The sequence below is a fragment of the Sturnus vulgaris genome, chromosome 3 (genome assembly GCF_052056855.1).
Source record: "Sturnus vulgaris isolate bStuVul1 chromosome 3, bStuVul1.hap1, whole genome shotgun sequence".
In the NCBI taxonomy this organism is placed as follows: domain Eukaryota; kingdom Metazoa; phylum Chordata; class Aves; order Passeriformes; family Sturnidae; genus Sturnus; species Sturnus vulgaris.
The window spans coordinates 18,251,828-18,277,815 of NC_142245.1; the positions used below are offsets into that span (position 1 = coordinate 18,251,828).

Sequence of the window (25,988 nt, forward strand, 5' to 3'; positions counted from 1 at the left end):
GCTGCACTATCCCGGCGGGGGCGGTATTATTCCGGCCGGAGTGGCACTGTCCTGGCGAGGGCAGCCCTGTCCCGCCGAGGGCGGCAATTTTCCCGGCGGGGGCGGCCCTATCTCGACCGGAGTGGCACTACCGCGGCGAGGGTGGCCCTGTCCCCGACCAGAGTGGCCCTGTCCCGGCGGGGGTGGCCCTGTCCCGGCGGGGGTGGCCCTGTCCCCGACCAGAGTGGCCCTGTCCCGGCGGGGGTGGCCCTGTCCCGGCGGGGGTGGCCCTGTCCCGGCGGCAGCCGCCTGAGGGGCCGCGCCGCGGAGGCGAGAGGGGCGCGCGCGCTCCGGGGCGGGCGAGCGCTGACCGCGGGCCGCGCGCGCATGCGCAGAACCCCGGGACTTGTTGCCGGCGCTCCTAACACCGGGACCGCCCGTGAGGTGACGGGACGGGAGGGAAGGGAAGGGGTAGGAGAGGCCGTCCCGGAGCAGGTAAGGGAGGGCGGGAGTGGCGCCGTGAGGGGAAGAGGGCGAGCCGAGCCGAGCGCGGCCCCTCCTCAGCGGGACCCCCGCAGCGGGGTCGGGGCGGGCGGCGCCGGGAGCTGCGTCCCCTCCCCGCGGGAGCCGAGCCAGCCCACCCCGCTCGGGAGCGGAGAGACCCGCTCTCTGTGCCAGGGGCGAGCCTGGAGCTTTCCCGTGTGCTCCTGGGGAAGCCGGCCCCACCCGCCGCGGCTCCACGTCCCTGCCGGAGCCGGGAGCGCGGCCGGGATCCCTGCGGAACACGGAGCTGGAGTTACTCCCCTTTAACTTATTCCACTTTCTAGAGCCCCTGCCGGTGCTCCCTGGGTTCCTGCGGGGGAGGAACCCAGCAGGAGCCCGTGGGACGTCTTCCCCTGCCCTTTATCTTCCTGGCAGCTGGCTTGTTTGAAAAGAACGGCTTTCGAGAATTAGGAGCAGTGTCTGATAAACTCCAGTGTGTTACTTAGAGTTTAGCGTGCAGGCTTGTGCTGGAAGGCTCCTCAAAAATGCTTTCTTTTCCGCCAGCACTAGATTTCAGGCCGTAGAAAGCAAGGATAGAGTCACGGCACAACTTTCTTGGGCGTTGTTGGGTTTTTTTTTCTTTCCTTTTTTTTTTTTCCCCTGTGATGAAACACGTCAGCTGAGATAAAATGTCTTCATCACCATGTCACACTGTCCAACACTTAGCAAATGCTGTTTTGGGAGGAGTATTCTCCATGCTGTTTTCCCGCTGTTTAAAAGGAGAATATTGAGTTATTTGTAAATTTTTTTCTTTTTCAGCATCCAGAATAGTGCTGTCGTCAGAGACATGTGCATTCCTCTTAGAGGCACGACATCCCAAAATTAGTGTCCCTGGACCTGGATGATGAGGACCTACAATATTTGCTTTTGAAGGATTGAGCTTTTTTTGGGGAGTGGTTTCTTTGTGAATTTATCAGTCAGAAGTGTGTTCTGCATGAAGCAGTACTTGGGAATCAGCAAGTTAATAATATCCAAGAAAGGAAATGTTTGAAGTGGAATGCCCCAAAATAAACGAGCAATTGCCTGCACTGATAAAAAGGACTTTGTATCAATAGCCAAATCTCGTGCATTCTTGTATGGTACTACGTTATCTGATCAGGTCAGTTGACTAAAATGTAGTAGATGGCTATTCTCTGAGAAATACTTTTGTTCTTTCTTCTTTGTGAAATACTGTAATTACTGTGCTGTCCTTTCAGCTGAATTATTTTCAAAAAAGGAAAATCACCCAATATTCCAAGAACAGAAAAGAGCATGGGTATTTGTGTAGTAGTTCTCTTCTGTAGAATTAGTGGTGAATTTGTTAATGATCTCAAGGTTTTGACATTTAAATACAAAGTTCACAAGCTGGTGTGTTCGCACATGCTCATCAACTAGGAACAAAATCTTCAAACTGCTGTTGTTGGAATATGTAATGCCCTATGTGATTCCTAGAATCAGGCTGGAATATGTAGTTTGTTGTTATAGATTAAATTGTAGGGAAATTTTTTTTTTGGGAGGGGTCTTCTGCAGTCATCCTCAGATCTCCGTAGAGGATGTGGTTCACTACATGTCTAGAATTCTTGTCTGGGCACTGCTGGTAGCTTAACCTGCCAGTTATTGCAAAATATTTCACGTGTGAAGGGAAGAGATTGTCAAAGGCACCTTCTTTTCCAAAGTAGTTTTCTGGTTGCATCTTCCTGCACTTTTTATACTTGTAATATTAGTATATCTCACAAATACCAACCAGGCTTTTCACAAGTTGGTTTCACCATTTCTTCTTCTTTTTTTTTATCTTTTAAAGGGATAGAAAAAATGAACCCTTTCTATTTTCTGGGTTTTGGACATTCTCATCTAGGCTTCTTCGGGAACAGGAGTGGACCTTTCAATGCCACAAATGAGACTTACTGCTACAGCACTGCCCAGGGCAGCACAGTGCTCCAAGGGGTAACTTTTGGTGGAATCCCAACTGTCCTGCTGCTTGATGTAACCTTCTTTTTTGTAAGCCCAGTTTTCTATTTCTTGTATTGAAAGTAGTTCTGGCCTTCTCAAAAGTTAGATTGTTCAGAATTCTCTTATTTATTGGGTTGGAATTTGGTTTCTGAGAATGTTCAGAATAAGAAATGAGTTGAGGCCATCCTGGGAACATCAAAGTGCTTTTCAATGTTGATAAATATTTGCATACGCATGGGATGGTGGTGTCACTGTATGTTGGATGTGTAGATGTAGGGAGAGTGCAGTTTTACAGGATCTGTGTGTGGAGTCAGTGAATTTTATGATTGTAGCTCAAACTTTCATCTTTTATATTAACTGCAAGAACATTTGGGTTTAAGTACTGGGTACATTTTCAGGAAGGGGACACCATTACTTAGCTTGGTTGTGAAATGACAGATTTTCCGTATTGTATTGCCTTTTGTAAAACCAGTGTTTTAAAAATTAGATTTCCTGAAGCTATAGATGAAGATGAAATAATGTACTGACCAGCTCAGTCCTGACAAAAGGTGGAATATGATTAGTTGCTATGTGGGGGCTCCAGGACAAGCATGAAACTGCACTAAAACTTGTGGTTATTTTTGTAAGCTTGGTCTAGGTGGTCTTCAGTCACAAGAAACAGGGCTGCAGACCTGCAAATTGACCTGAGAAGAGGGTCTGTGGTAGTAAAATCGACTAAAGGGATAAAAGTTTCTGAGTTCTAGAAATCTGTTGTAAAGAAACTTAAAGTACCTGTGGTCTGAGCTGGTCATTCTGTAGGAATGTAGAGGATATTCCTCAAAGTTATATAGTGGCATTCTCTGCTGTTGATTTGGTGTAGGCTAACATAAATCCATTTTCTAAGGATGTACATATTTACAGCTCTGTGTGACCAATGGCACAGCATTTAATAAGAATTAGTTGAAGTGTTTGCCTTTTTTTTTAAAGCTGGGGCTCAGTTTTAAGGCACTGAATCTGCTTTTGAGTTCCTTGCTGTTAAACTCTGCACTCAAGCAGGGATAGGTAGAGAGCTGGGTGCAGTGCAGAAGACTCCTCTCTTCTTCAAGCACCAAGTACTGAAAATTATTTATCAACTCCTGTATTCTTATTTTCATTACATTTTTACTGCATATCCTTTTAGTAACTGTCAGTTGATGGGTTTCTGATATGTTATTTCTAGGCTGGTTTCCAAAGGAAGTGAGTTTTATATATTTCATTGTATTCCCATTTTTATCTGGCAGTCCTGCCTAATAACTGTAGAATACTATAGCTAATTTCAACCACAATTATGAAGACTCTAGAGAATTTTCCTGCTTGCACCAGGTTTAATGACCAGATGAAGGAGGAAGATCTAAATTAATCCTCCCTGTTAGTAGGAAGGGTTTCATAAGAAGGTTATATTCATTGTGAAATGTGGAAATTAGCTGTATAATCTTGACACAGAGATAATCTGGACATGTATCCTGGCTGGCCAGTCAGTATTTGATCCCAGTAAGTGACATCACTAACACCACTTCCCAGCCAAACAGGTATGTGGGGAGGAGGAACCAGAAAGTGAGGGTGTATGCTACATATGCATAGAAAACAGGCCTTGTAACTTCATTGCTTTCTGTAGAGCAACTTGTTTCTGAAAAAAAAAAAATTCTATGAAATACTCAGTGGTGGAGCTTTCTTCTTCTTTCCTTCATCCCTTTCCAAAAGGGGAAATACAAGGGGCAGGTTAAAAATACATTGTGGAGATCAGAGATAGGTAGTTTTGGTTGCAGACAAGATGGTCTGTAGCACGGCCACCACTGAGTTGGTTGGCATATGATAATTGATTTAGGAGTTAGGACAGCATTTTTTGTCAGTTCTTACACATCTAAGAATGATTATTATGAAATAGGAAAAAGAAATATTTTAATATCTTCTTTTTTATTTTCTAGATTTTAATATTACTGTTTTCCATTATAAGAAAAAGATTCTGGGACTATGGTCGTGTTGCTCTGGTGTCAGAAGTTGAGAGGTAAAAAAGATTTGCAATCAGACTGACTTGTTGAAACCATGTGGGGAGTGGGAAGGAAAGTACAGTAAATGTGGCTTATATTAGATGCATTTGTATCAATTAGATATGTTTGTAATCACATGCATTTGTTTGTTAAAAATGCCCTCACGCTGCTTTGTGTGAAATACATCCCCCTCAGAGAGTTACTGTCCCTGGTTCCAGCCGTAACTCTTATGTTTCCATTGCCATGAATTTCATCCTACAGTTGTGAGTTAAGGAAGTGGAGGTGAGGAAATAGGCTGCTTGTCTGCTGACATGCTGCACATTGATGTTTGCAGTGTGCTTCTCTACAGAGGGATATTAACCATTTTGTTTATCTTGGCTCAAGCCCAGCATATTCTCAGAGATCCCTGCACAACCTGTGCCACAAAATCTCCCAAGGGTTCAAAAATAAAAACTTACTGTTGCAGGTTTCTGAAATTCTTCCTTGATTTTTAGTAATATTTCAAATGAACTTTTGAGATTTTTTTCTGTAGGATGATATGTTGTGATATTTACAATCTAAACTGTCTGTGTGTGAAGTGGGAAAACTTTAACAGTGAGCCTCTTTCTGGTGCAATCAAGTTGTGGTAAATTCATAACTGAGCAACAGGAAAACTCAAAGCCTGTTTTTAGGTGTAATCTATGGACAGCTGTGAAAGATAGATGATGTAAAATAAAATGGGCAATAACTAAGAAAGCTTTAATCCAGCTGTCTGAGGCAGCAATCACGAAGGTGCTCTGTACTGGGCTGTGGAGGCATGGGACCAACAGGCTGGAGCAGTCAGACACCCAGGAGCCTGTGTTTTTGTCCTGCTGGACTATGAACTGAGCCTGCTGCCCAAAATTACAGAGGCATGTAGGAACACAGTCCATTCTCACAGGTGTCCTCCTGTAATTACCATTGCAACATTTCCTTTTAGCAACAAACTGAAAACAGGCACTCTGCTACTTTTGAGGGCTACAGAGTTTCTAAATGTTTCTAGCCTTGCTACAGGACTGTTTGTGTGAGGAGGTGGCTTTGCAGAGATTTAGTTGTGGGGAGAAACTGTAAGCAGTGGCTGTATGATAAAGGAAGAAGGGTGAAGGGAAAAGAAGTGATGTCTTGTAGTAAGGATTATCCAAACAGGAAAGCAGCTTGCAAATCTGATGCCAGCTAGGCTCCCAAATCTGTGTTGCATTCTGTTACATCACTGTGGTCTGACTATCCTGATAAAATGTTATTTTCTTTCAAGTTGAGTTATGTGCTCTCATGTTGGGAGCTTGGGTGTCCTCCCTGTTCAACACAAGACATACACAAATAATAATATATAGAATAATATATAATATAATCAAGCATGTGCTACAAGGTGAAAACCACAGCTTTCATAAATGCAAAAGTGTGTTTGTACTACATCCCTTAGTCAGAATTGTTAAAGTTGAAATAATTCTGTAGAACTGAAGCATCATTTAATGTATTTTAGTGAATCAAGATATAACCGGTTGTCAACATCATCATCAGTACCTGAAGATCTTGAATATGACAAGGTAAGTATTCTAGATAATACTTTCTGAATGGAATCTGCTGTAATTTGCTATTCTGTATAGTCCAATGAACCATCCTTTAACTGGAAGTTCATCTCTATGTAAAAATTAATAATGCATTGTTAACTGTGTTTTTATAGAACCATGTATAATTTCGGTTTCCTGAAAAACTATTGCCACGTCATAAAACCAGTATCTTGAGTCTAGTTTGTTGGGTTTTTTAAAAATTTAGAGAGGGACTAAATGTTTCAAAGGGGGAGGGGAGAGTGAAAAAAAGGCTAATAAATAACTTGTACTGGCATAGCAGTTCAAAAAGTTACATTGTACATTGTGTTCACATTGCAAATAATACCTAGTTGCTCTTTGCAGTACTTTGTTTTCCTCACAGTGTTGAGAAAACTGGATGCAAATGTGAGGCTAATAATACTGTTATGCACTCTTAATAATCAAATTGGTTTGGAGTGGGGGGTAATATTTTGCCAGATTTTAATTGGCTCCCTCCATGGTCTTTCTGAAATCGTTGAATTGGTACACCTCTATAATTTTGTGTCGTAACTTCAGAATGAACCAAGCAAGGGCTGTCCAGTGGTGGGATCCTAAGTTCTCAACATTTTATACATACATGCATCAACTTAATATTTAGCCTTGCAATTAATTATTTGTGTGAGCATCAAAAGCATACTAGTGTCTGATCAGGATTGCTCTGCTGTTTGTGTAATTTACTTCATCTTTTTAAAACCCTAAAGCAACTTTAGCTGTTGAGTAACAAGTGTCTATTTAGTTGGAAAATGTTCACTTGAAAGAAGAGCCTTTTTGAGAGAGGTTTTTTTGAGCCACAGTGAGATGCTCAGTGAGATGTGAATTCTGCTATTTAGTTTCATTGGGGGATTTGTAAACCTATATAAGAAACCTTTCTGTTAATGTAATCACAGCAGTGTTTTTAACAAGCATTTAACTAATTAACTTGTATTAGACCCTTGTATTTCAGAGCAAAAAAACTACCAGCTTTTTAGCTAAGAAGTTGTCTTAATATAAAGACTTGTCTTAATTGGATGGATTAGACTCTATTTTTCTGTATGTCAGCTCCTAAAAACTTTTTTTTTTAATTTAAAGGGGTTTTGTTCTTGGATTACAGCTGCTTTTCGGATGCAGTAAGTATATGAAACAGAAATAGTGGTTTGCTTTGACCTTTTTTAATTTACAAAGGTGGTTTTCATTCAAAAATTTTGGGGGTTGTTTTCCCCTTTAAGTAGACAGAACTTTAATGCCAAGCACTGATACAGGTGCCTCTGGCTGGTTGAATAAAGGAAGTGAAAAGAAAGTCAACTTATGGGAGCACATTTTCAGGATACAGTTGTCCTGCTAGCAGCCCAGGGACTTCCCAGTCTTGGGACAGTGTGTGAATCTGAGTGAATCTATAGTATTTATATGGATTCAGAGCTAATAATTACACTCTGGGATTTTTCAAAGAGTACCTTATGCATGTTCCCTCGTTTGAAGCCAGTAGGGCCCCAGGCAGGCAGTGGGATTTCCCTGGAAGGGTTTCTGTGGGAAACTGGTGGTTTAGTTGGGGCTGGAATTTACTAACTAGGGAAAATCCATTCCAAAGTTTCCCAGAAACTGAATGTTAGACGTGTGATGTGTGTTCTTTATGTCTCTTGGGGCTTAGTAGATCATGACTTTAAAAATCAGTTTCTAGTTTGGATACACTGAAATATGAGTGGGGTGGGGTTAAGCCTGTCTTTCTTAATTTTTGCTAGTTCAGTTCTTTCCTTTTCCAAGTTCTCCTGTTCTAATGATCTAATCTGCTGACAGTGGAGAGATGGTGAGAGTTCATTCCAAAGCCTCTTATATCTCCTGTTACCGGGGTGTCATGAGAGTGAGGTGGTTCTGTTGTAATTTGCCTCACAGGGAGCCTTTGTGGAGATGAGTGAATACTGTCACTGATCTTAAATTTGGAGAGCTAGGCTTGTGACTGGCATAAAGCAGGACGTCACAGCAAAAGACTTTGTCCTCTTATAGTCCAAAAGAATTTAGATTCATATTTGCTTTTCAGATTATTGTTTCAATCTTAAATTCCCTAGTGTTTTGTGTGGTGGAATTGCACAAGAAAAATACTCTCTTGGAGCCTGAATTTACAGGTGAAAGAACACAGCCATTTTGAAAGCCAATAGGGATTGATGAGGATGGGGATGTCACTGAGTAGACTGAGGGTTTAATGTGTGTTCATAAACCACTCCCAAGAAGACTAAGTAAGCTGACCATGTGCTTTTCTGTCTGATGCAGTGATGATGAGATTCACGAGAGGTGTGGTGAAGATGCCATCCATTACCTCGCCTTCCAGCGTCACATCATCTGCTTGCTGATTGCTATCAGCATTTTGTCCGTGTGTGTGATATTGCCTGTCAATCTGTCAGGTGATCTGCTTGGTAAGAATTTATCTTCTTGTTTTCTTAGAAAAATGCTTGATTTTATATAATAGTAAAAACTCTTTCAGATTTTTTTTTGTGAATTTTATAAGGTAGTGTTTTAACCACTAGAGTGGGTTGACTCTGGCTGGATGCCATCTTCACAAACTGCTGCACCAGAGGTCACTCTTCTACAGGGTGCATTTCTTCACTCACAGCATGGGTCCCCCGCAGGGTCACAAGTCCCACCAGGAAACCTGCTCCAGCATGGGCTCCTCTCTCCATGAGTCCACAGGTCTCTGCCAGGGCCCTCCTCCAGCACAGCCTTCCACAGGATTACAGCATCCTCTCAGGCATCCACCTTCTCCAGTGTGGGTCTTCTTCACAGGTTGCAGGTGGATCTCTGCATCCCCATGGTTCTTCACCATGGGCTGCAGGGGAACCTCAGCTCGGATGCCTGAAGCACCTCCTGCCCCTCCTCCTGCCCTCACCTCGGTGTCTGCAGAGTTGTTCCTCTCACATATTCTAACTCTGTCTGCAGTTAGATCTGCACAATAACTTTTTTCTCCTTCTGAACTGTGTTATCACAGAAATGTTACTATCATTCCTAATTGTCTTTACCTTGGCCAGCAGTGGGTCTGTGCTGGAGTTGGCTGGAATTGGCTCTCTTGGACATGGGTGAAGCTTCTGGCAGCTTCTCTCAGAATCCACCCCTGTACTCCCCTGTTACCCAAACCTGGCCACACAAACCCAACACACCCCCTCAGTCTGGTGTGAAATTTGTGTGATTGTAGAGGGCTCTTTAAACAGAAACAAGGTTGCAGAGCTCCTGCAGACAGATGACAAGATTTAAAAGGCTCAAGGCAGGATTAACTTCACCCATGCCCTCTTAACTGGTGTTGATCATTATGAATTTATTGGTGGTGATTGTCAATGGGAAACATCTTCACAGCTGAGAAATCATTTTCTAGTATCCGGTCTGAACCTCTTTTGCTTCAATTAATTTAAAATCAATTTTTTGATCTGTCACTGGAGATATAGATTATTCTTTCCCTCTTTACAAAATCCGTGTAAGTGCTTGAGAATTATAAACATTTTTTATCTGTTTTTCCCCTTTCTCATAAACAAACCAATTAATTTGGTCTTGAATCAGAAATGTTTTCCATTTGGCTGATCGTAAAATAGTCAGCCATGCATTTAATTTTTTGTTTTAATCTAGCTACACTGTCTCCCATTGTTATTTTATGTCTTGGTTTATGTCTCAAAATTGGACAAATCTTGCAGAGACTTTGTCAATGCTGACTGGAAAAGTTCATTTCATGTTTGTTGCAGTCTAGTCCTGATTATGTCTTCCAGTATGGCACCTACAAATACAATAATCATGTCCTCTAGTCTGCCATTCAGTTTGCTGGTAGGAAACCTGAGTTCTCTGAACGAGATCTCTGTTAAACCCTGTTTATACATTCTTTCATTTTTGATTTATGAACCTTTACAATCCCATTTCATAACTGGCTTTGTATCAGTCTCATCAAGATCATGTTTAAAGTGCTATTCATGGTTTTTAAGAACCTTGTGACCTAGCTCTTGTCTGTAATAGGATATGGTGTACCTTTTCCTTTTTGTATTGTTTCCCTGTGTAACTTCCATCTCTGACCTCCCTTTATGAGCTCTTTCTTGGCAATTCTCTGTTTATTTTAATAGCAGCTTTGTATTAAAGCAAGGCAATATAACTTCTGTTTTTCTGCCTTAACCTTTGTGAGTCTAGGAAATATAGCAGAAACCAAAGTTTTAGTATTCTCTCCCCTTCTTCCTCTTCTTCCACTGTAAGCTGATTTTGTGCATTTGCAATTCTTTCAGTTGTGATGACTTAACTTGCAATGTGGTTTAACAGTCTGGGCTAGAAGGATTGCTTAGCTTTCTAGTTACAATTAACTCCTTTTCCTTTCTGATCATTTACTCAATTTTCCCTCACTTGCATTATCATTTTTAAAAATGCTTGACAGAGAAATAATGTCACATAAACTCATTTTTGGCCTTGGTTGTCAGCACTGTTTTGTTGATACTGAATTAATGTAGCTTAAAAGCCTGAGATAAGAAATCAGTTAAGATGAAAGAAAAATCTGGAAATATGTTCAATCCCTAAGCAATGTTGTTAATGGACATGAAGGGAGATTGGAGGGAGAAAGCGAGCTGCTTTGAAGATACAGTGTTTAGATTTTCAAAACACTCTACTGTTTTTCTTGATTCCTTGAATGTGGTATAATCCAGGGATGTTTTTTCCAACTTTAAAACACAGGACAGAGTAAACCAGCATCGATTATGATTCTAAATCTTTTTATCAATGAACTTGCTCAGCGTTAAAAAGAAATGTATCAACTTTGTTAAAAAATAGAATAAAGCTGACTTTCTGACAGTAAGTGTTGCACCAGTTAATTTTCATACTTGTTCTTGTTTTTCCTAGATAAAGATCCCTATAGCTTTGGAAGAACAACTATAGTAAACTTACAGACTAGGTAAGTAAGTCTTGCAGAGTCCCTCTATGCTGATGTCTGTTTCCTGCCATGGTCTCTAAACACAAGAACTGATATTTGCAGCATGGCTCATGGGGTTGGAATAACTTAGTCCCTGTCCATCAATTGAAACTGGGATATGTCCTGCTTCAGGCTGTGCACTTACAGTGCTGATAAGAAATCTTGAGACTGGGTTTCTGGTCTCTCAGCTCTTACTTCCTATACCACGTTTCTCTTGGCTAATGACTGCACACCCAGTGATAATATTTTCAGAATTTCCCCCTTAAAGGAAACAGTGCTTCGAAAGGAAGGTAAAGCTGATAGCTTTACTGAAATGTGTAGCTGGGATGATTTAAATTACCTGCATTAGATTTATGTGTGTGCATATCTCTCCCATCTGAGATTACAATTAAAATGACTTCTATGTGTTTTAAAAAGTCTGTAAAATAGTTGAAGTACAAAGCTGCACAAATCTTCTGATTTATTTTTTATTAATCTACATCAATCCCTGGCACTGTATTCAGTAAAATTTCTATTTTGTTTAACCATGTTATGAAACCAAGTAACTAATGGAGATTTTTTTACTTAGGTTGGGTTTTTTCATCTATAAAATAGGTTCCTGTATTTTAGTTTAATTGCAATTATTAATGCTTTTCACAAAACTGCAGAGCTTCTATAAGAACTTCTATAAGCTTTGAAGAAGGAGCTATCATAAAAGTAGAATTTATTCCCTATATGAGGCTGTTTTTAATTTGAGTAAGGATTGTGTTCAAGGAAAGTTCAATTATGCAGTCAGTACAGTAAATAATAACGCAAATAACAAAAATTTTGGCAAATAGCATCATGTGTCCATATGTCATCTGAATGAGAAAATAAAAACCAAACACTGCCTAAATATGTCCATGTCATAGAGTATCTGTTTTCTTTTTAGCTCCATGACCCATAGAATTTTATGAGAAGCAAATAATCCTGTTGGCTGTCCAAGGCATCTGCATAGGTGTGACTGACTACCAGTAACTGCCTTTTTTTTTCTTGTTTTGTGTTCAGTGAGAGATTTTTATCTGATTATCATTTTGATAGCTGCTTGTATCAGTTAGACAATTGGTTCTTCCTGTTTCTCATATTCCTAATGTTTTGTCCAACAGCAATAATCTTCTTTGGCTGCACACAGTTTTTGCTGTTGTTTACCTGATTCTGACTGTTGTCTTCATGAGGCATCACATGAAGTATGTCACATATAGAGAAGAAAACATAGTAAGTGTCTTTATTGGGATGAAAAAAGTGTATTTGCCAATGGATAATGCTAAAAAAGCAAATTGTTAAGGCACCTCCTGCATGCTAGAATGTGGCTTAAATGTGAAGGAATTGACTGAAAGCAGTGCTCTGAGTGAATTGTGAAAATGGATGTTGAAAAGGGGGTTGGGGTGGAATTTGTGAACTTTTGCTGTAACCTATTACCAATGTAGAAGGTGCTGTCTCAAATAGATGAGCTCCCACTAAAATCAGAATTACCTACTGTTTTTCCTGCTCTACTACACAGCTAATTGTGCTGTATCTTGGCCTTCTTTATATTCTTGTTTTCTCTTTTGTAATGTGGTTTATCCAAATGTAACTTGCATTTTCTCTCTCAGGTTAAGTGCACCTTGTTCATAACTGGTCTTCCAAAAAATGCAAGTGAAGAGACAGTACACAACCATTTCACGTAAGTTCCATATTTGAGTGATAACATTAGAGTCATAGAATGGTTTGGGTTGGAAGGCCCCTTAAAGATCATCCAGTTCCAATTCCCTGCCATGGACAGGGACACCTCCCACTAGACCAGGTTGCTCAGAGCCCCATCCAACCTGACCATGAACACTTCCAGGTATGGAGAATCCACAGCTTCTCTGGGCAACCTTGCCAGGGCCTCACCACCCTCATAGTAAAGAAGTTCCTCTTAATATCTAATCTGAACCTATTCTGTTTCAGTTTGAAGTCATTCTCCCTTATCCTGTCACTACATGCCCTTGTAAAAAGTTTCTTTCCATCTTAGTTTAGGAATAGGAGATGTAAAATTGTTCTGGTAGTTTTCCCTGCCCAAGCAGATAAGTTTTTTGAATTTTACAGTGTTTAAAATTCAGAAAAAACTATATTTCAATGAAGTTAGTTAGCTGATCTTAAAATCAGAATTTCAGAAACTGTCTGTGTATCCACACTTTCCATTCATGCCCCCACACAACTTTTACTTGGAATAAAGCTGTGCATCTCGTGTTGAGTAACTTCCAACAACTGTCCATGGAAATCTCTGCTCTCTGATACCTCATTCAAAAATTAAATGAGTGTTGAGATGTCAGGTAGATACCAGTGCTGCTTTTTGAAAGTTTCTTCATTGTACTTTCTATTCTTATTGTTCTCATGTGCTGCTTCCTTTCAGGGATGCCTACCCGACTTGCACTGTGCTGGAGGTCCAGCTGTGTTACAACGTAGCCAAGCTCATTAACCTTTTCAAAAAAAGGTATTTGTTTTTGTAACCTACACCAGTTTAGTATAATTTTACGAATGTTTTACTTAATCAACGAGTACCAACAGGACTAACCTGGTGCATCCTAAAGATGGATTCTGCTCTTCAGATTCTGATCTGGACTTCAGTTAGATTCAGCTGTGTTTTAAAGGCGTTTGTGGGGTTCAGCCCATCTCTTGTCGGTGTGATATGTTGTGTGTTGCCTAAGTTATGTTTTGACTAGGTGATTATTTATGTATGTGTGTACTTAGTTATTTATAGACAGGCAGTGCAAAGTGAAAAACTGAACTATTGAATTAATAACTCTGTTAACTCTGCTTCTTTGGCCAGGAGTGCTGGTCACAGGAGAGACAAGTGTTACCTTCTGGGCTCTCAAGAATAGCATTGCGTTGTTATTTTCCCTGGAACCTCACTACAAGTGTAGGCTGTATAATGATATTACAGACTTGAAAATAAACGATATAAGTAACCAAAATAAACTGCATGTAAATACCTTTGGTGACTGATAATTTGCTATCAGTCCTTGGCATACTTTTTTCCTCTCAGGGATTATAATCTTTTTAAGATTGATGTTGCTACTGTTTTCTTGCAAAGGGTTATAGATGTATTTTTCTCTGCAGAAAACAGGCAGAAAAAAGCCTGATTTACTATGAACACCTCCATCAGAAGTATGGCAAGAGGGTCCAAATCAACCCTAAGCCATGTGGTCAGTTCTGCTGCTGCGAAATGAGAGGATGTGAAAGGGTAAGAGATTGTGTTCTTTTTTAGTTATGGCTAATTAGAGAAGTAGAAAATAGTTATTGTGTTGTTTCATTGACTTTCAGAAAATTCTTTATTCATTCATTGCCATAGCTCATCTGCCTTATTCTTGTACTGCATAGAAAAGGAATTCCCTGAAACTTTTGAAATGTAATCTTAGTGCACAAACGGAAGTACAAGAAAATCTTCCTGTTTGTCTTTGCCTTGTGACATGATTTGTAATTTGTAGGAGTGGCATGAGGTGAGGTGACTATGGTTTGTGTAAGCTGTGTGTGATATTGGCCATCTGGTACTTGCATGTAACAGCCATCAATTTCCCCACAGGAGGATGCTGTAGATTATTATACCAAAGTTAGAAATGAACTTGAGGAAGAATATTCAAAAGAGGAACAAGCTGTTCATAATAACCCACTGGGAATGGCTTTTGTAACATTTCAAGAGAAATCCATGGCAACCTAGTAAGTTTTGTCTGTGGTCTTGTTGTTCTCTTTTTACTAAAATAGTACAATTGATCTCTTGTTTGTGTTCCTTGTTTGCTTATGTTGGTTCTTCCTTTCTTCTTTTTCACCATTCTGTGGATTTACTCTGCTTTGCTTTCTGGTAAGTTTTCCATAAATGTGTTTTAGCCTCTATGCTTTGAATGAAGAAATTATCTAAGGGCCTAAAAAGATTGGGACATTTAATGGGATAAAGAGCCTTTCTCTTCTGTGTGGGATCCAGTCCATCAGTGTAGGTTAATAGGAGGCCAGACTAATTGGTTCTTGAATATGAGTTACTGACATCACCATTTCCTACTGTGCAAATGGTCCAATTACCAAACTATCAGAGTGGGTACAAATTACACTGCCAATTAAGTCATCTCAGCAGTGTAGGGTCAGTGAGGGACCTGGCCACAGGGCATATTCTGTTTATCTCTTACCTAATGTTATATCTATATGTGTAGACCTAATAGCAGAAGTGGGTCAAGGGAAGCAGAGTAATATTTGTGTTACAACATAAAACATGGTGCTTTTTTCTGTTCTTAGCCTCTTTGGTTTAAATTGTCTGCATTCTTTTGGTCTTCAAGGTGTGGTAGAGAGACAGTTTTTCAGGCTGTTTTTCAGGGAGGTCCAGGATGTAGAATTTCTTGCAAGAATTTGGTATATTGGAGAAAGTTTTAGTTGCTACTCTTTCACTGAGTAGTGATTGTGTGATGAAATCTGCCTCCTCTCTTAATTTCATAATGAAATAGCATTTTGAGATGTGAAAATGAAAGAAGAAATAAGCACTGAAGTTCCTTCTCTAGCTACTGGTGTACTGGGTACAATTTTGATGGGATTGCCCTTCCTTGAGCAAACGTTCTGAGTTGTGCTGCAGGCATCTCTGAGTTGAGTCATCAAGACCTGAAAATATTTTAGTCTGTTTAGCTTGGAATTAATGTGGTGGACTCCATTCCCTGGGAACTCAGATTCAATTATGTGTGATGCTGAGGCTCCCATCAAGTCAGAAAGTTACTTGGTGCTCTTAAGATGCTCTGCTCTGTAGAGCCCTGAAATAGGATGAGAGATACAGGATGCCAGAAGTGAGGTTCTGGGGGCTCAGGTGGTTGTAGAAGCTTTTAAATGATGGCTAAAATTTGCTCTGTATGTATTTTAAAAAATAAACTATCAAAAAATAATCAACTGTCTTAAATACTTGCTGCTGCAAGATGCTGGCAATCTGACATCACTGCTTGAATTCTGGTAAGGAAAAGATCTGGGGGCTTGAGGGTTATGTTTGTTAGTTTGGTGTTCGTGTGTGTGGTTCTCTGTCTTCTTTATGTTAAGACTACAACTGAGAAACAAGCATGTTCACAGATTTTAGAATGTCTCCATTTAAATATAATATGATATGATATATTGTTTCTATTAAAATAGTGTCTGGATGTGTGCCTCACCCTGCTACTGCTGTCCTTTGAGAGATCTTTGAAAGCATTTATTCTGGGCATGCTTAAATTTTCTTTAATTATTTTGAGTGTCAGTCAACTCATAATATTGGAAGGTAAAATTAAGCACTGTGATTATTTTAGGAGTGGGTGAAAAAGGCTAATATTTTGAATTGTGAGAATACCAGCATGCTAAAAATTCTTCTGAGAATTGATACTCAAGGCAAAATTGGCTGGTTTTGATACTAGTGTAAAGGATTAGTCTGCAGTCTCATTTCATTAGTCTACTTTGATTTGAAAACAGCAGTATTATGTAAAGATGTGTTTAGGAAACTGTCTTATTTTTTTCCAATGCTCTCAGGCTTTGATTTTTAATTTTTGTTTTAATATGATTCATTGCTGTTGTTCATGTTGGTAGAAGCAGTAAACAGTTTAGACCAAGACTGCTTTTTATTTCCAACAAAATAGATCTCAGGACCGTGGCAGCAACTGTTTATATAATGTTCATTATTGCATAATATGTTCCATTGTTTAAGCTCTATCTTGATCACAGGTTATTAAAATTCAAAAAAACCCCGAACTTTTATCACTGTTCCCAGACTTTCTCATTACATATTTAGCATTTTCATGTGTAAAAAATTGGAAAAATCTTCCTCTTCTTCCTTACAGCATCCTTAAGGACTTCAATGCCTGCAAATGTCAGAGCATTAAGTGTAAAGGAGAACCCCAGCCATCACCCTACAGCAGGGAGCTGTGTGTATCCAACTGGAAGGTTACATATGCTCCTTATCCTGAGAATATTTGTTGGTAAGATTCCTGTCTTACATCCATTTGTTGGTGATAATGTAGATTTAGAATGGGCACAGGACAAACAGGGATGAGAGTGTTTTTCTTTAGCCCTAAACTAAAACTTTATGTAGTGTTGGAATGTGGCTAATTTGCCCCTTGATTTTCAGTACTCATGTTCTTCATTGATCTTGGGGTCTGTGGACATAACTTGGGGTAATGGACTAGAATTTTTCCATCACAAAATTAAAAAAAACAACCCTAATCCTGTTTATGTCTGCCCCTCACTGTTTCCATTTTTTGAGGCTAGTGCATATCTACTGCTGAGGAAAGCAACTTGGTGTTAGTGCTGAGTATCCTCAAAATATGTATACATTTTTCTGAGTTGCTACGTGATGAGCATAACTTGATCCACTCTGTAAACTCTGGTCTGTCTTCTTCCTATTCTTTTCTCACCCCACCTTGAAGAATAGGAGCCACAGGGATATGCCAAGTTCACAAAAAGGCTTATCATAATTAGGGATGTTATTGAGCCTCTTTATCCCTGTTTTGTTTGTTCTGAATATTTGGCTTTGTCTGGCATTCAAATAATTCCAGCCGTTTTGGCAACCATCTCAAATAACATTTAAGAACTTTACTTGTTTAAAGTCTATGGATGCTTTAATATGGCAGGAAGGGATGCAGTGTTTGTAAATCCAAAATTTTCTTTCAAAGCACATTTTTTTGGTAGATTCTGCCTCTGATAGGTGTTCTCCTTGCAGAAATTCTGTGTCTTCTATCTCTGTCTCTTGTTGTTCCATTTCTGTTTAGCACTTCTGTATTACTGAACAATGGAAGTGTTTCATCCCAAACCTTAACTAGACATTGTGTTTGTGTAATGAAAGATTAAAGATGTTCTTCTAAATATGTTCTTCTGCAAACACTCGAGAGGTTGCACTGTTCTCTTTATTTCTAATAGCAACTGGAACTTGTGTAGTTCTAAACTGAGCTTTCAAAGTTATATAACAAAGAAAAAGCAGTGCCACCTGTTACTTGACAGATAGTGTATATATCTTTTTTTAACAGCAAATGCTTGCTGCTTATTTTAATGTCTTTTTTTTTTTTTTACTTCTTTCTCCAGGAAAAATCTTTCAGTGTGTGGATTGAAATGGTGGTTTAGATGGGCTTGCATTAATTTGCTTCTTTTTATTGTGCTGTTTTTTCTTACCACTCCTTCCATAATCATCTCAACCATGGACAAGTTCAATGTCACTAAACCTATTCACTACCTTAATGTGAGTATTGTCATATGTTTGGATATAGCTGTGGGTCAGATCAAAATTTTGGTAAATGGATAGGGTTTCATTGTCTTACCTTAAGTTGAAATTCCTACCTTACACCTTCAGTTGGAGTTCTCAGGACTGTTTTACAGCTGCTGATTAAAACTGTAAGTCCAGAATTAGGCCTGTAGCCCTCTTTTGTTCCTGGATAATAGTCTGAAGTTATTTTTATCTGAGGCTTTATGTTATAATAACATATTTATGTATTTTTGTTAAAAATTTGCAATCCAAGCTTAAATAATTCTAAATTTTGTAATCAAAAAATCTTTGCAAAAATGGAATTTCAAGTCCAACTTATATTTTGATTTTTATTATAAGAAGGGGGGGAAATGCAGATTTTTAACTCTCAGGTAAAATGCTGTTTTTATTTTACTTATAAGGTTCAAAGCAACATAGCATATATATCTGATCCTAGTTTGACTGCAGCTAAAGCAACTTGCAAGCTCTCCTTTTTAAATATTTCCCCAAGCTAGTGTAAACTACATAAAAACTACTTGTGAGACTGCACTCTTATGGAATTTAATTCCCAATCTCACTTTGGTTTTTTGTCTTGCATGCCAGTGCTAAGCACTCAGTGCTCAATTTAAGACTATCTGAATATAATTTCTCCAGTTCATCCTGCTATAATTTACAAAAACCAAAATATTAGCATCTCTGTTCCACCACAACTGCATTAAAGTGTTTTTAATACTTTTTCTTTTTTTCCTGGTAGAATCCTGTTGTCAGTCAGTTTTTCCCAACGCTCTTGCTGTGGTCCTTCTCAGCTTTGCTACCAACAATTGTCTATTACTCAACTTTGCTGGAGTCCCACTGGACAAAGTAAGCAACCTCTTCCTCTGTTTTTACCATATCAGCTGAATTACTAAAATAAATGAAAGTTCTTATCTTTCACAGAGCTCTCAAATCCGCAGACCTCTCATAGCAGGGAATTTCCCGTTCTTGTCTCTTTCTATTGTTATAACCACACTTCAGGGTTTGGGTATTTTGTAACCCACACAGCAAGTGTAATCTGACCACATGATTTGCTTATGCTTTCCCCTGCCCCCCACCTCTTTCCTCTATGTGTTTAATCAGAAAAAAATTGTATGAGCAGGCTCAGGAGTTGTATCTTCAACAGGAGCATGGGAAATGCCTCTAATCCCATAATTAACTTGCTCTCTGGGAAGATAGGCCATGTGTTTGGATCCCCTCCAGGCTGACAACTTATATAAAGGGCATCCATCTTTTTGTTGTTTGGCACGACACAATGGTCTGGATGTAACTCCTGGTACACAGTTCAGATCTGTTGGATATCAGTGGTGATCTGAGAAGACTTATGGGTCCAAAGGCCCAGCAGATGTGTTGATGCAAGGTTTTCACATTGGACTGGTGCACCCCAGAGATGTCAAGCCCACTAATGTGCTGCTGACTTGGAGAACTCAGCACAGCTTGGTTTGGAGTTCCAGATTTGATGCCCTGTTTACCTACACACAGATAAAAGCATGGTACTTCACACTCAATCCTATCTTCACTCAACTTCACTCAGTCTTTGTCCATAAAGCTTGTAGTCATTGTTTGTTTTTATATTTTTATATAAGGTAAATTTGGTGTTTTTTCTTTTGAATTTTTATACAATTCCTTTCTAAGACACCATGTCCAGAGTCTACTGTTTATTTGTCACAATTGTATGCTTTTCATCAACTCTGTTTTGGTAGCTGTGCTACACACATGAACTTTGAGGCCTTCTCAATTGGTTAAAGTAATTTTGAGAAGTCCCTAGAGATCCAAGGTCTGATTTCAAGCCTCGGTGTAGTTACACTGATAGGTCTCACAGTCCCCAAGTGTTCCTGTAATAAAACCCCTATGATTTTAAAGCCCTATCAGATACCACCTCGAAGAGTCTGAAGTGTTCATAGTGCTGCACTTTTCTGGCAACAGGGTGTCACTGGATCCGTGTTCCTGCTACTGCAGTAGGGGTATAGCATTAGTAGTATCATGTTGCTCCCCAAGACTTAACACTTAACAGGGGAGGTTAAGTGTCTACTTTCTTGGCAGTGGTGCCCTTTTCTGAACTGCTTAATCCCTCCTGGTATGACACTTGAAGAGCTGTTTGTTTACAAGCCATTGCAGGATTGAGTGTCTTTGGGTGAGAGACCAGCTGTGCTTGTCGCACATCCCCGTGTGTGGTGCTGCAGTGCTGCTCATCCAGAGGCTGGATTAACATTCAGCAATGTTTTTGTTGCCCAAGAAGACACTGAGAGTCTGCTTGGTCCATATTGGTGAATATCTCAAAGATGCTTGGTTTTTATCTGATAGCAATGTGATATGGTAGGGGAAACTGGAAGTCTGACAGGTGCTGGCATTGTCCAGGAAAGAACCTTCATAGGTGGCAGCTTTTTGTATGAGTTTCTCACTCAGTGCCTTTTTATGTTGATAGATCTGCAGAGAACAGAATAATGATGCATAAAGTCTACATATTTTTGATCTTCATGGTATTGATTCTGCCTTCCCTTGGTCTGACCAGGTAAAGAATCATAGTTTAATGAGATGGTGGCTGAGTACTTTTATAATGAGACACCTTGCTTGTGTTTTCTAGTTGTGAGGTATTTTCATTGTACCTCCCACTCCCTCCAGTGTGTATGGTTATGTTATCGTTACACATTAGATTTCAATGTTCATCTGACGTTTGGGATCCTCAGAGTCCTTACAAGTTTCCAAAGCCTGGCTTTTCTTTTAACAAAGAAATTTAAGACCTCATAAGATCAATGGCTAATTAAAAGTTACCCATACTCACCATTACAGCTGAGAACCAAATTTCCTGACTACCTTATACTTCAATTGGAGTTGTCCTTTTTTTTTCTACCTTTACAATTTTTGACTGTTTCCCTAGGTGATGTGTATTTGTCCTATCTGTATAATAATTGCTAAAAATGAATCATTAAAACTTTAATATGAAGTAGATGTTTTTGTTCTGTTTGATTTTTGTAGCTTTTTTCTTATTTCTATCTATCAGTAACTATGATAAAGCTGAAGTAGTGTTCAGATTATTTGATTAAATTCTCTCTATCCACTGTCTTGATTTAAGCTACTTAAAAAGAGAAGCAATTTTAGACAGTACTAAGGTGTGGAGACTGAATTACACTCACCATCTTTCTTTCAGCCTTGACTTCTTTTTCCGCTGGCTGTTTGACAGAGAATCGTCTGATTCTGCAGTTAGGCTGGAGTAAGTATTAGCTAAATAATGTTCTGTCTTTGTTAGTCCTTTGTAAAGGGATATTTGGGAGTTAAAATCTTTTTTTGCTGTTTACTGTCCTTGGTTAGTGCTTATTAAAATTTGCTCAGGGTTGCTACTCTGGGAGGATGTTGAGCTTCTGAATAAGACAATAAGGTTGGACATTAGAAAGAATTTCTTCACAGAAAGGATAAGATATTGGAATTGGATGGGGATTGTTGTGTATCATGGAGAGGAGATATTCGCAAGGATTACAGTGCAAAGTTCCAAGGATTACAGTGAGACCAAATAGCTGCAGTAGTTCTCTTTCTGTAATCCAGTGAATCTTGATTTTAAGAAAAATGTATGTTTTTACACACATTACATTGCAAACTTGCAGATATTGGTTATTTTGAGCTCCTGTGCCTATGCCTGGAGGGAAAGAATAGAATGCAATTATTAGGACATAGATTTCCAAATGCTGTTTCAAAATCAGTAACAGGAGGACAATTAGGAGTTACTAAGTTAGGAGAGATGATTATTCTAGTGCAGTCCTTTCTCATCTTGTGTAAGGTTGCTGTTGCAAATGTCAGATGATGCTCTTGACTGCTGTCAGCCACCCATCAGGCTGGTTCACCTTTTTGTAAACAGTTTATTCCTCATCTGAACTGCAACTCAGCCAGGTTTTTACATACTACCCTGACTACATTTATAGCTGTGCAATATTCTTTTACAACAAGGTTATCAGAAATTCTTCTGGCTGCTTCCTAATGTATATAGTGCTTATTCTTAGGGTAAGAGATTGCCCAAGGCAATAGGGATACATTGCATACCTCCAGTGTTTGCTTGCCTTCCTCCCAATCAGTGTCTGGTGTCTTTCCTGGCAGATGTGTCTTCCTGCCTGACCAGGGAGCCTTCTTTGTCAACTATGTGATTGCCTCTGCTTTTGTGGGCAATGGGATGGAGCTGCTGCGCCTGCCGGGCCTCATCCTTTACACCATACGCATGATCATGGCCAAGTCCACAGCAGAGAGGAAAAACATCAAACAGGTACTGGAGCCCCTCCTTAGCAGGAGGCATCTCAATGACTGATCCTTGTCAGAAACAGTGGGAGAGCCCATCCTTCATACCATTATCTACCATCCCCTGACGGTTTCCTTTTTTTTTTTTTTAGCCTTAGTTTTGCTTGTCTATGGCAGGTTCATATTCCCTTCATTCACAGCACAGATAACAGGGAGGGATTTATTCCAGTCAGAGATGGTCAAAAATCAAAACCCAAGCTCTGAGCTTCAGGTATCAACCTCTTCATAGCTCTAAGTCAGAGTTTTATGATTTGGATTTTATAGAGTAGTTCTGATTTTATCTTATAGTCTGAGCTTCAGGGGATTCTTTTATTCAAATCTATCTAGAGTTAGTTTCTTTTGTCAGCCATCAGATGCGTGCAACTTGCTTTAAACTTTAAAAAATATATTTTTGCCTATATTCCATTTTAAGAGGTGGACTTCCAGGTGAAGTGTCATCCTGTATCTTAAAATTCCAGGTGTTACAATGGAAACTTAAGCCTATATACAGCTGCCACTGTGAGTTGAAGGTTCTGAGTCTGGCAAAATCATTTTCTGTCTTATGATTTTAAGGAGATGCTTCTTGTAGATGCAGATTCCCTGAGAAATTACTTTAAGGCTAGGAAAGAAACAGCATCTTTTCAGTTTGTCCAGGTAATAAAAACACAAGATGCTTCATCTAATTACATAATTTCTGCCTCCTAAGGAAATAACTGATCTCTCAGGGGGAGCAAATAAGAGAAGGTGAATTGTTGCTTTAGTGAATCTATTCTTAACTCCTGACACATTGATGGATGACTTGAGAGTTTTGGGTGTTTTGTTTTTGTACCTAGCAACAGGCATTTGAATATGAATTTGGAGCTATGTATGCCTGGATGCTGTGTGTGTTCACTGTCATCATGGCCTATAGCATCACGTGTCCCATCATTGTCCCTTTTGGTAAGTTTTCCAGTGAGCACTGTGGGAGTGACATGGGGCATGTGGGAAGTTTGGAATACCCAGCTCTACGTTCTGATTCCCATTCAAATGCTGATAATCCTTAGGACTTGGATCCAAGTTTCCTTCCCTTCTTGTGGAAGAACAGTGAAAAAGATGATTAATTACTTAGCTCTTGTACTGTCTTTAGAGGTTCAAAGTACATTTAATATTTATTAGATGCTTATTTTATTTCTTGAATTTGAATGTACTGGCTTTGGTGGTGAGCAGTTTAGATCAGACATAAGTAGCACTAAATAATTTTATATAGTTGGTATTTTCATTTTCTAATCCAAAACTTTACAGAGCTAGATACAAGATCATTATCTAAATTAGATGTTGTTCAGAACTGGTTTAATCAACAACCTTATTATTGGGAGAACGTGGCCAATTTTTATGTAACAATGTAATTGATATTTACTTACATTCCATTTTGTATGCAGTTGTAAATATCTGAATGTGCTGCATCCCAGAGCTGTTGCAATTCATAGCTGCCACAGCAGTTGCTGGCTGTTTGTTTGGATAAGGAATAGCTGACTTGAAATCCAGTCATGAGCCTGGTGAAGGCTGACAGGGAGATGTTAAGCCACTGTCAGGCCTTCCTTACCAGCACAGTGGAAGGGGAGCTGGGAAGTGTCCCCTACTGGCTTGGCCTCATGTGCCAGCACATGGAGCTATGGGCTCTCCCTAGGAACACAAGAGGCACTGCAGAGAAGTGTGTGGAGAGGGGAGGGATAGAGATGCAAGAAGCTGAGGAGCAGGTGCTGTCTTGCACCTGTATCCACTCACTTGATTAGTGTAGATCTCCTCACAGAGTTGCTGCTTTTTATCAAACCTCTGACAGCCTCTGCTTGGCTCACCCATTTTCCCTGACAGGTTTGATCTACATCCTCCTGAAGCACATGGTGGACCGTCACAACCTCTACTATGCCTATCTCCCTGCCAAACTGGAGAAGAAGATGCACTTTGCAGCTGTCAATCAGGCCCTGGCAGCTCCCATCCTCTGCCTTTTCTGGCTCTATTTTTATTCATTTGTGAGGCTGGGTAAGTATTACCTGTTTCCACCTGGAAGCTGCTGCTAGCTTCCCTGAATTAGATGTGAAGTTTCATAGGCTTTGTGGACTTTTTCCTTCCATAAAGGGGGAGTCATGGTGGTTGCCTGTGGCACTGATTTGCACAAGAGCCTTTGATGGACTTGGCTGATATGTTAAACTTTTAGCATGAGGCTTCATGTTCCTTCATTTCATGAGAGATCATATATTCCTTAAATCAGTATACATGGAATTGGCCAGTTGGGCTGTGAAGTGACAGACAGGAAAAATCATTACATAAAATCAAAATCTCTTCAGAATTAGCTTTTTATAATAAGATGGTCACTGGCTTCACTACGTATATTTGTGCAGCCTGGGCCTAAGTTTAATTTGCCTGTGTGAATTGGCTGCTGCCTTGGTTGTACTGCCATCACTTAGGAAAAAATGCTAAAATGTTGGCTTATGCTAGTCCTCATGTGTTCTACATCATCCATCAAATTTTACATGGAAGACTGCAGTGAGATGGTGACTCTCTTCCCCACATTGTAGTTTGAAGCCTCGTGGTTTGTGTGTAATTTATTTTTAAAATAGGGTCATTCTGTGTTTTGCAAATACTTGTCATTGATAGTATTGGCTGTGCTGTACCAACAACTTAGATGTCAGAAAAGATAGGCAACAGCTTATGGGGTTTTATCCATGATACAGGAGGAAGCATTTGGCATGGAATGGGGATGTCAGTGATGCTGGAAGAGTTGGGTTCCCTTTCTTTGGAAGGAAGCTAACTGTGTTGTGCCCTCATGACAATGATCAGTTTGCATTGTGTTTTTCAGCATACCAGCAGTCAGATATTGTTGGCAGGCTGTCATCTCACTCTAGGGATAGATAAAGCTATAAGGAAAGCTCCCTGTGGATACAAGAGGCACTTGGAGCTATTGCTTCAGGCTGTCCTTGGATTTGAATAGATGTTCCTGCATTACTTGTATGCTTGAGAGCTTGTTTTTTCCCTTGTTTTGAGAGCTGATTTTGCAACCAGGAAGACCAACAGATCTGGGTCCTCTAAAATAAGAAGAGAATTTCTAGAACATGCTTTAGAAAAATCAACTCCAAGCGGTCAGCGTCTGATGCATCTCTTTAATTGTTAGGAAGGAAATCCTGGTGAAGTAAAAATTAAATCTATTGTAATGTTTTCTAGTTCTGCATGGTAAAACCATTACTTGTCAGGGACTTTAATAATGGAAAACACAGGCTGGATTACCAGGCATGTTTGGCTTGGTCAGTGTCGAGGATCCTGTTTACAGGGCGTTGTTCAGTGGTTTCTCAGTGCACAGGGCAGTCTGAGAGGTAGGAATTTGATACTTTGATTTCATTGCCATTGATTTAATTGTTGCTTCTTGTGCCAAATAGAAGGAAGGAAGAGTAAGAGAGCTCTACTTCCTTATCTGCAAAATAAATCAGTTTATGATATAAAGCTTGATTGCTTGGTCGTTGACTTGTGTAGCTGGCTTGATATGGGTGTTTCAGTCTGGTTGC

The 25,988-nt window shown here is 39.8% G+C and overlaps 1 protein-coding gene across 3 annotated transcripts in view; it reads left to right on the plus strand.

The window, feature by feature from the left end:
- Window positions 1-220: 220 nt before the first annotated feature.
- The window catches only part of TMEM63A (transmembrane protein 63A), a 30,246-nt gene continuing 4,478 nt past the window's right edge, over window positions 221-25,988 (plus strand). Inside the window, exons 1-21 of one of the 3 annotated variants that reach the window (XM_088161113.1) lie at window positions 221-423; window positions 1,282-1,621; window positions 2,357-2,499; window positions 4,395-4,474; window positions 5,956-6,019; window positions 7,130-7,167; window positions 8,303-8,445; window positions 10,886-10,937; window positions 12,080-12,188; window positions 12,566-12,636; window positions 13,348-13,428; window positions 14,055-14,178; window positions 14,518-14,651; window positions 16,766-16,903; window positions 18,003-18,156; window positions 18,914-19,020; window positions 20,618-20,704; window positions 21,341-21,403; window positions 22,279-22,441; window positions 23,286-23,391; window positions 24,304-24,471. In XM_088161113.1, the coding sequence (XP_088017239.1) occupies window positions 7,163-7,167; window positions 8,303-8,445; window positions 10,886-10,937; window positions 12,080-12,188; window positions 12,566-12,636; window positions 13,348-13,428; window positions 14,055-14,178; window positions 14,518-14,651; window positions 16,766-16,903; window positions 18,003-18,156; window positions 18,914-19,020; window positions 20,618-20,704; window positions 21,341-21,403; window positions 22,279-22,441; window positions 23,286-23,391; window positions 24,304-24,471 (1,705 nt within the window). In that variant the 5' untranslated portion in view covers window positions 221-423; window positions 1,282-1,621; window positions 2,357-2,499; ... (1 more) ...; window positions 5,956-6,019; window positions 7,130-7,162. Of the gene's footprint in view, window positions 475-747; window positions 1,622-2,302; window positions 2,500-4,394; window positions 4,475-5,955; window positions 6,020-7,129; window positions 7,168-8,302; window positions 8,446-10,885; window positions 10,938-12,079; window positions 12,189-12,565; window positions 12,637-13,347; window positions 13,429-14,054; window positions 14,179-14,517; window positions 14,652-16,765; window positions 16,904-18,002; window positions 18,157-18,913; window positions 19,021-20,617; window positions 20,705-21,340; window positions 21,404-22,278; window positions 22,442-23,285; window positions 23,392-24,303; window positions 24,472-25,988 lie in introns of those variants that run through there. The other 2 variants (XM_014877438.2, XM_014877437.2) reach the window with 2 other exon arrangements.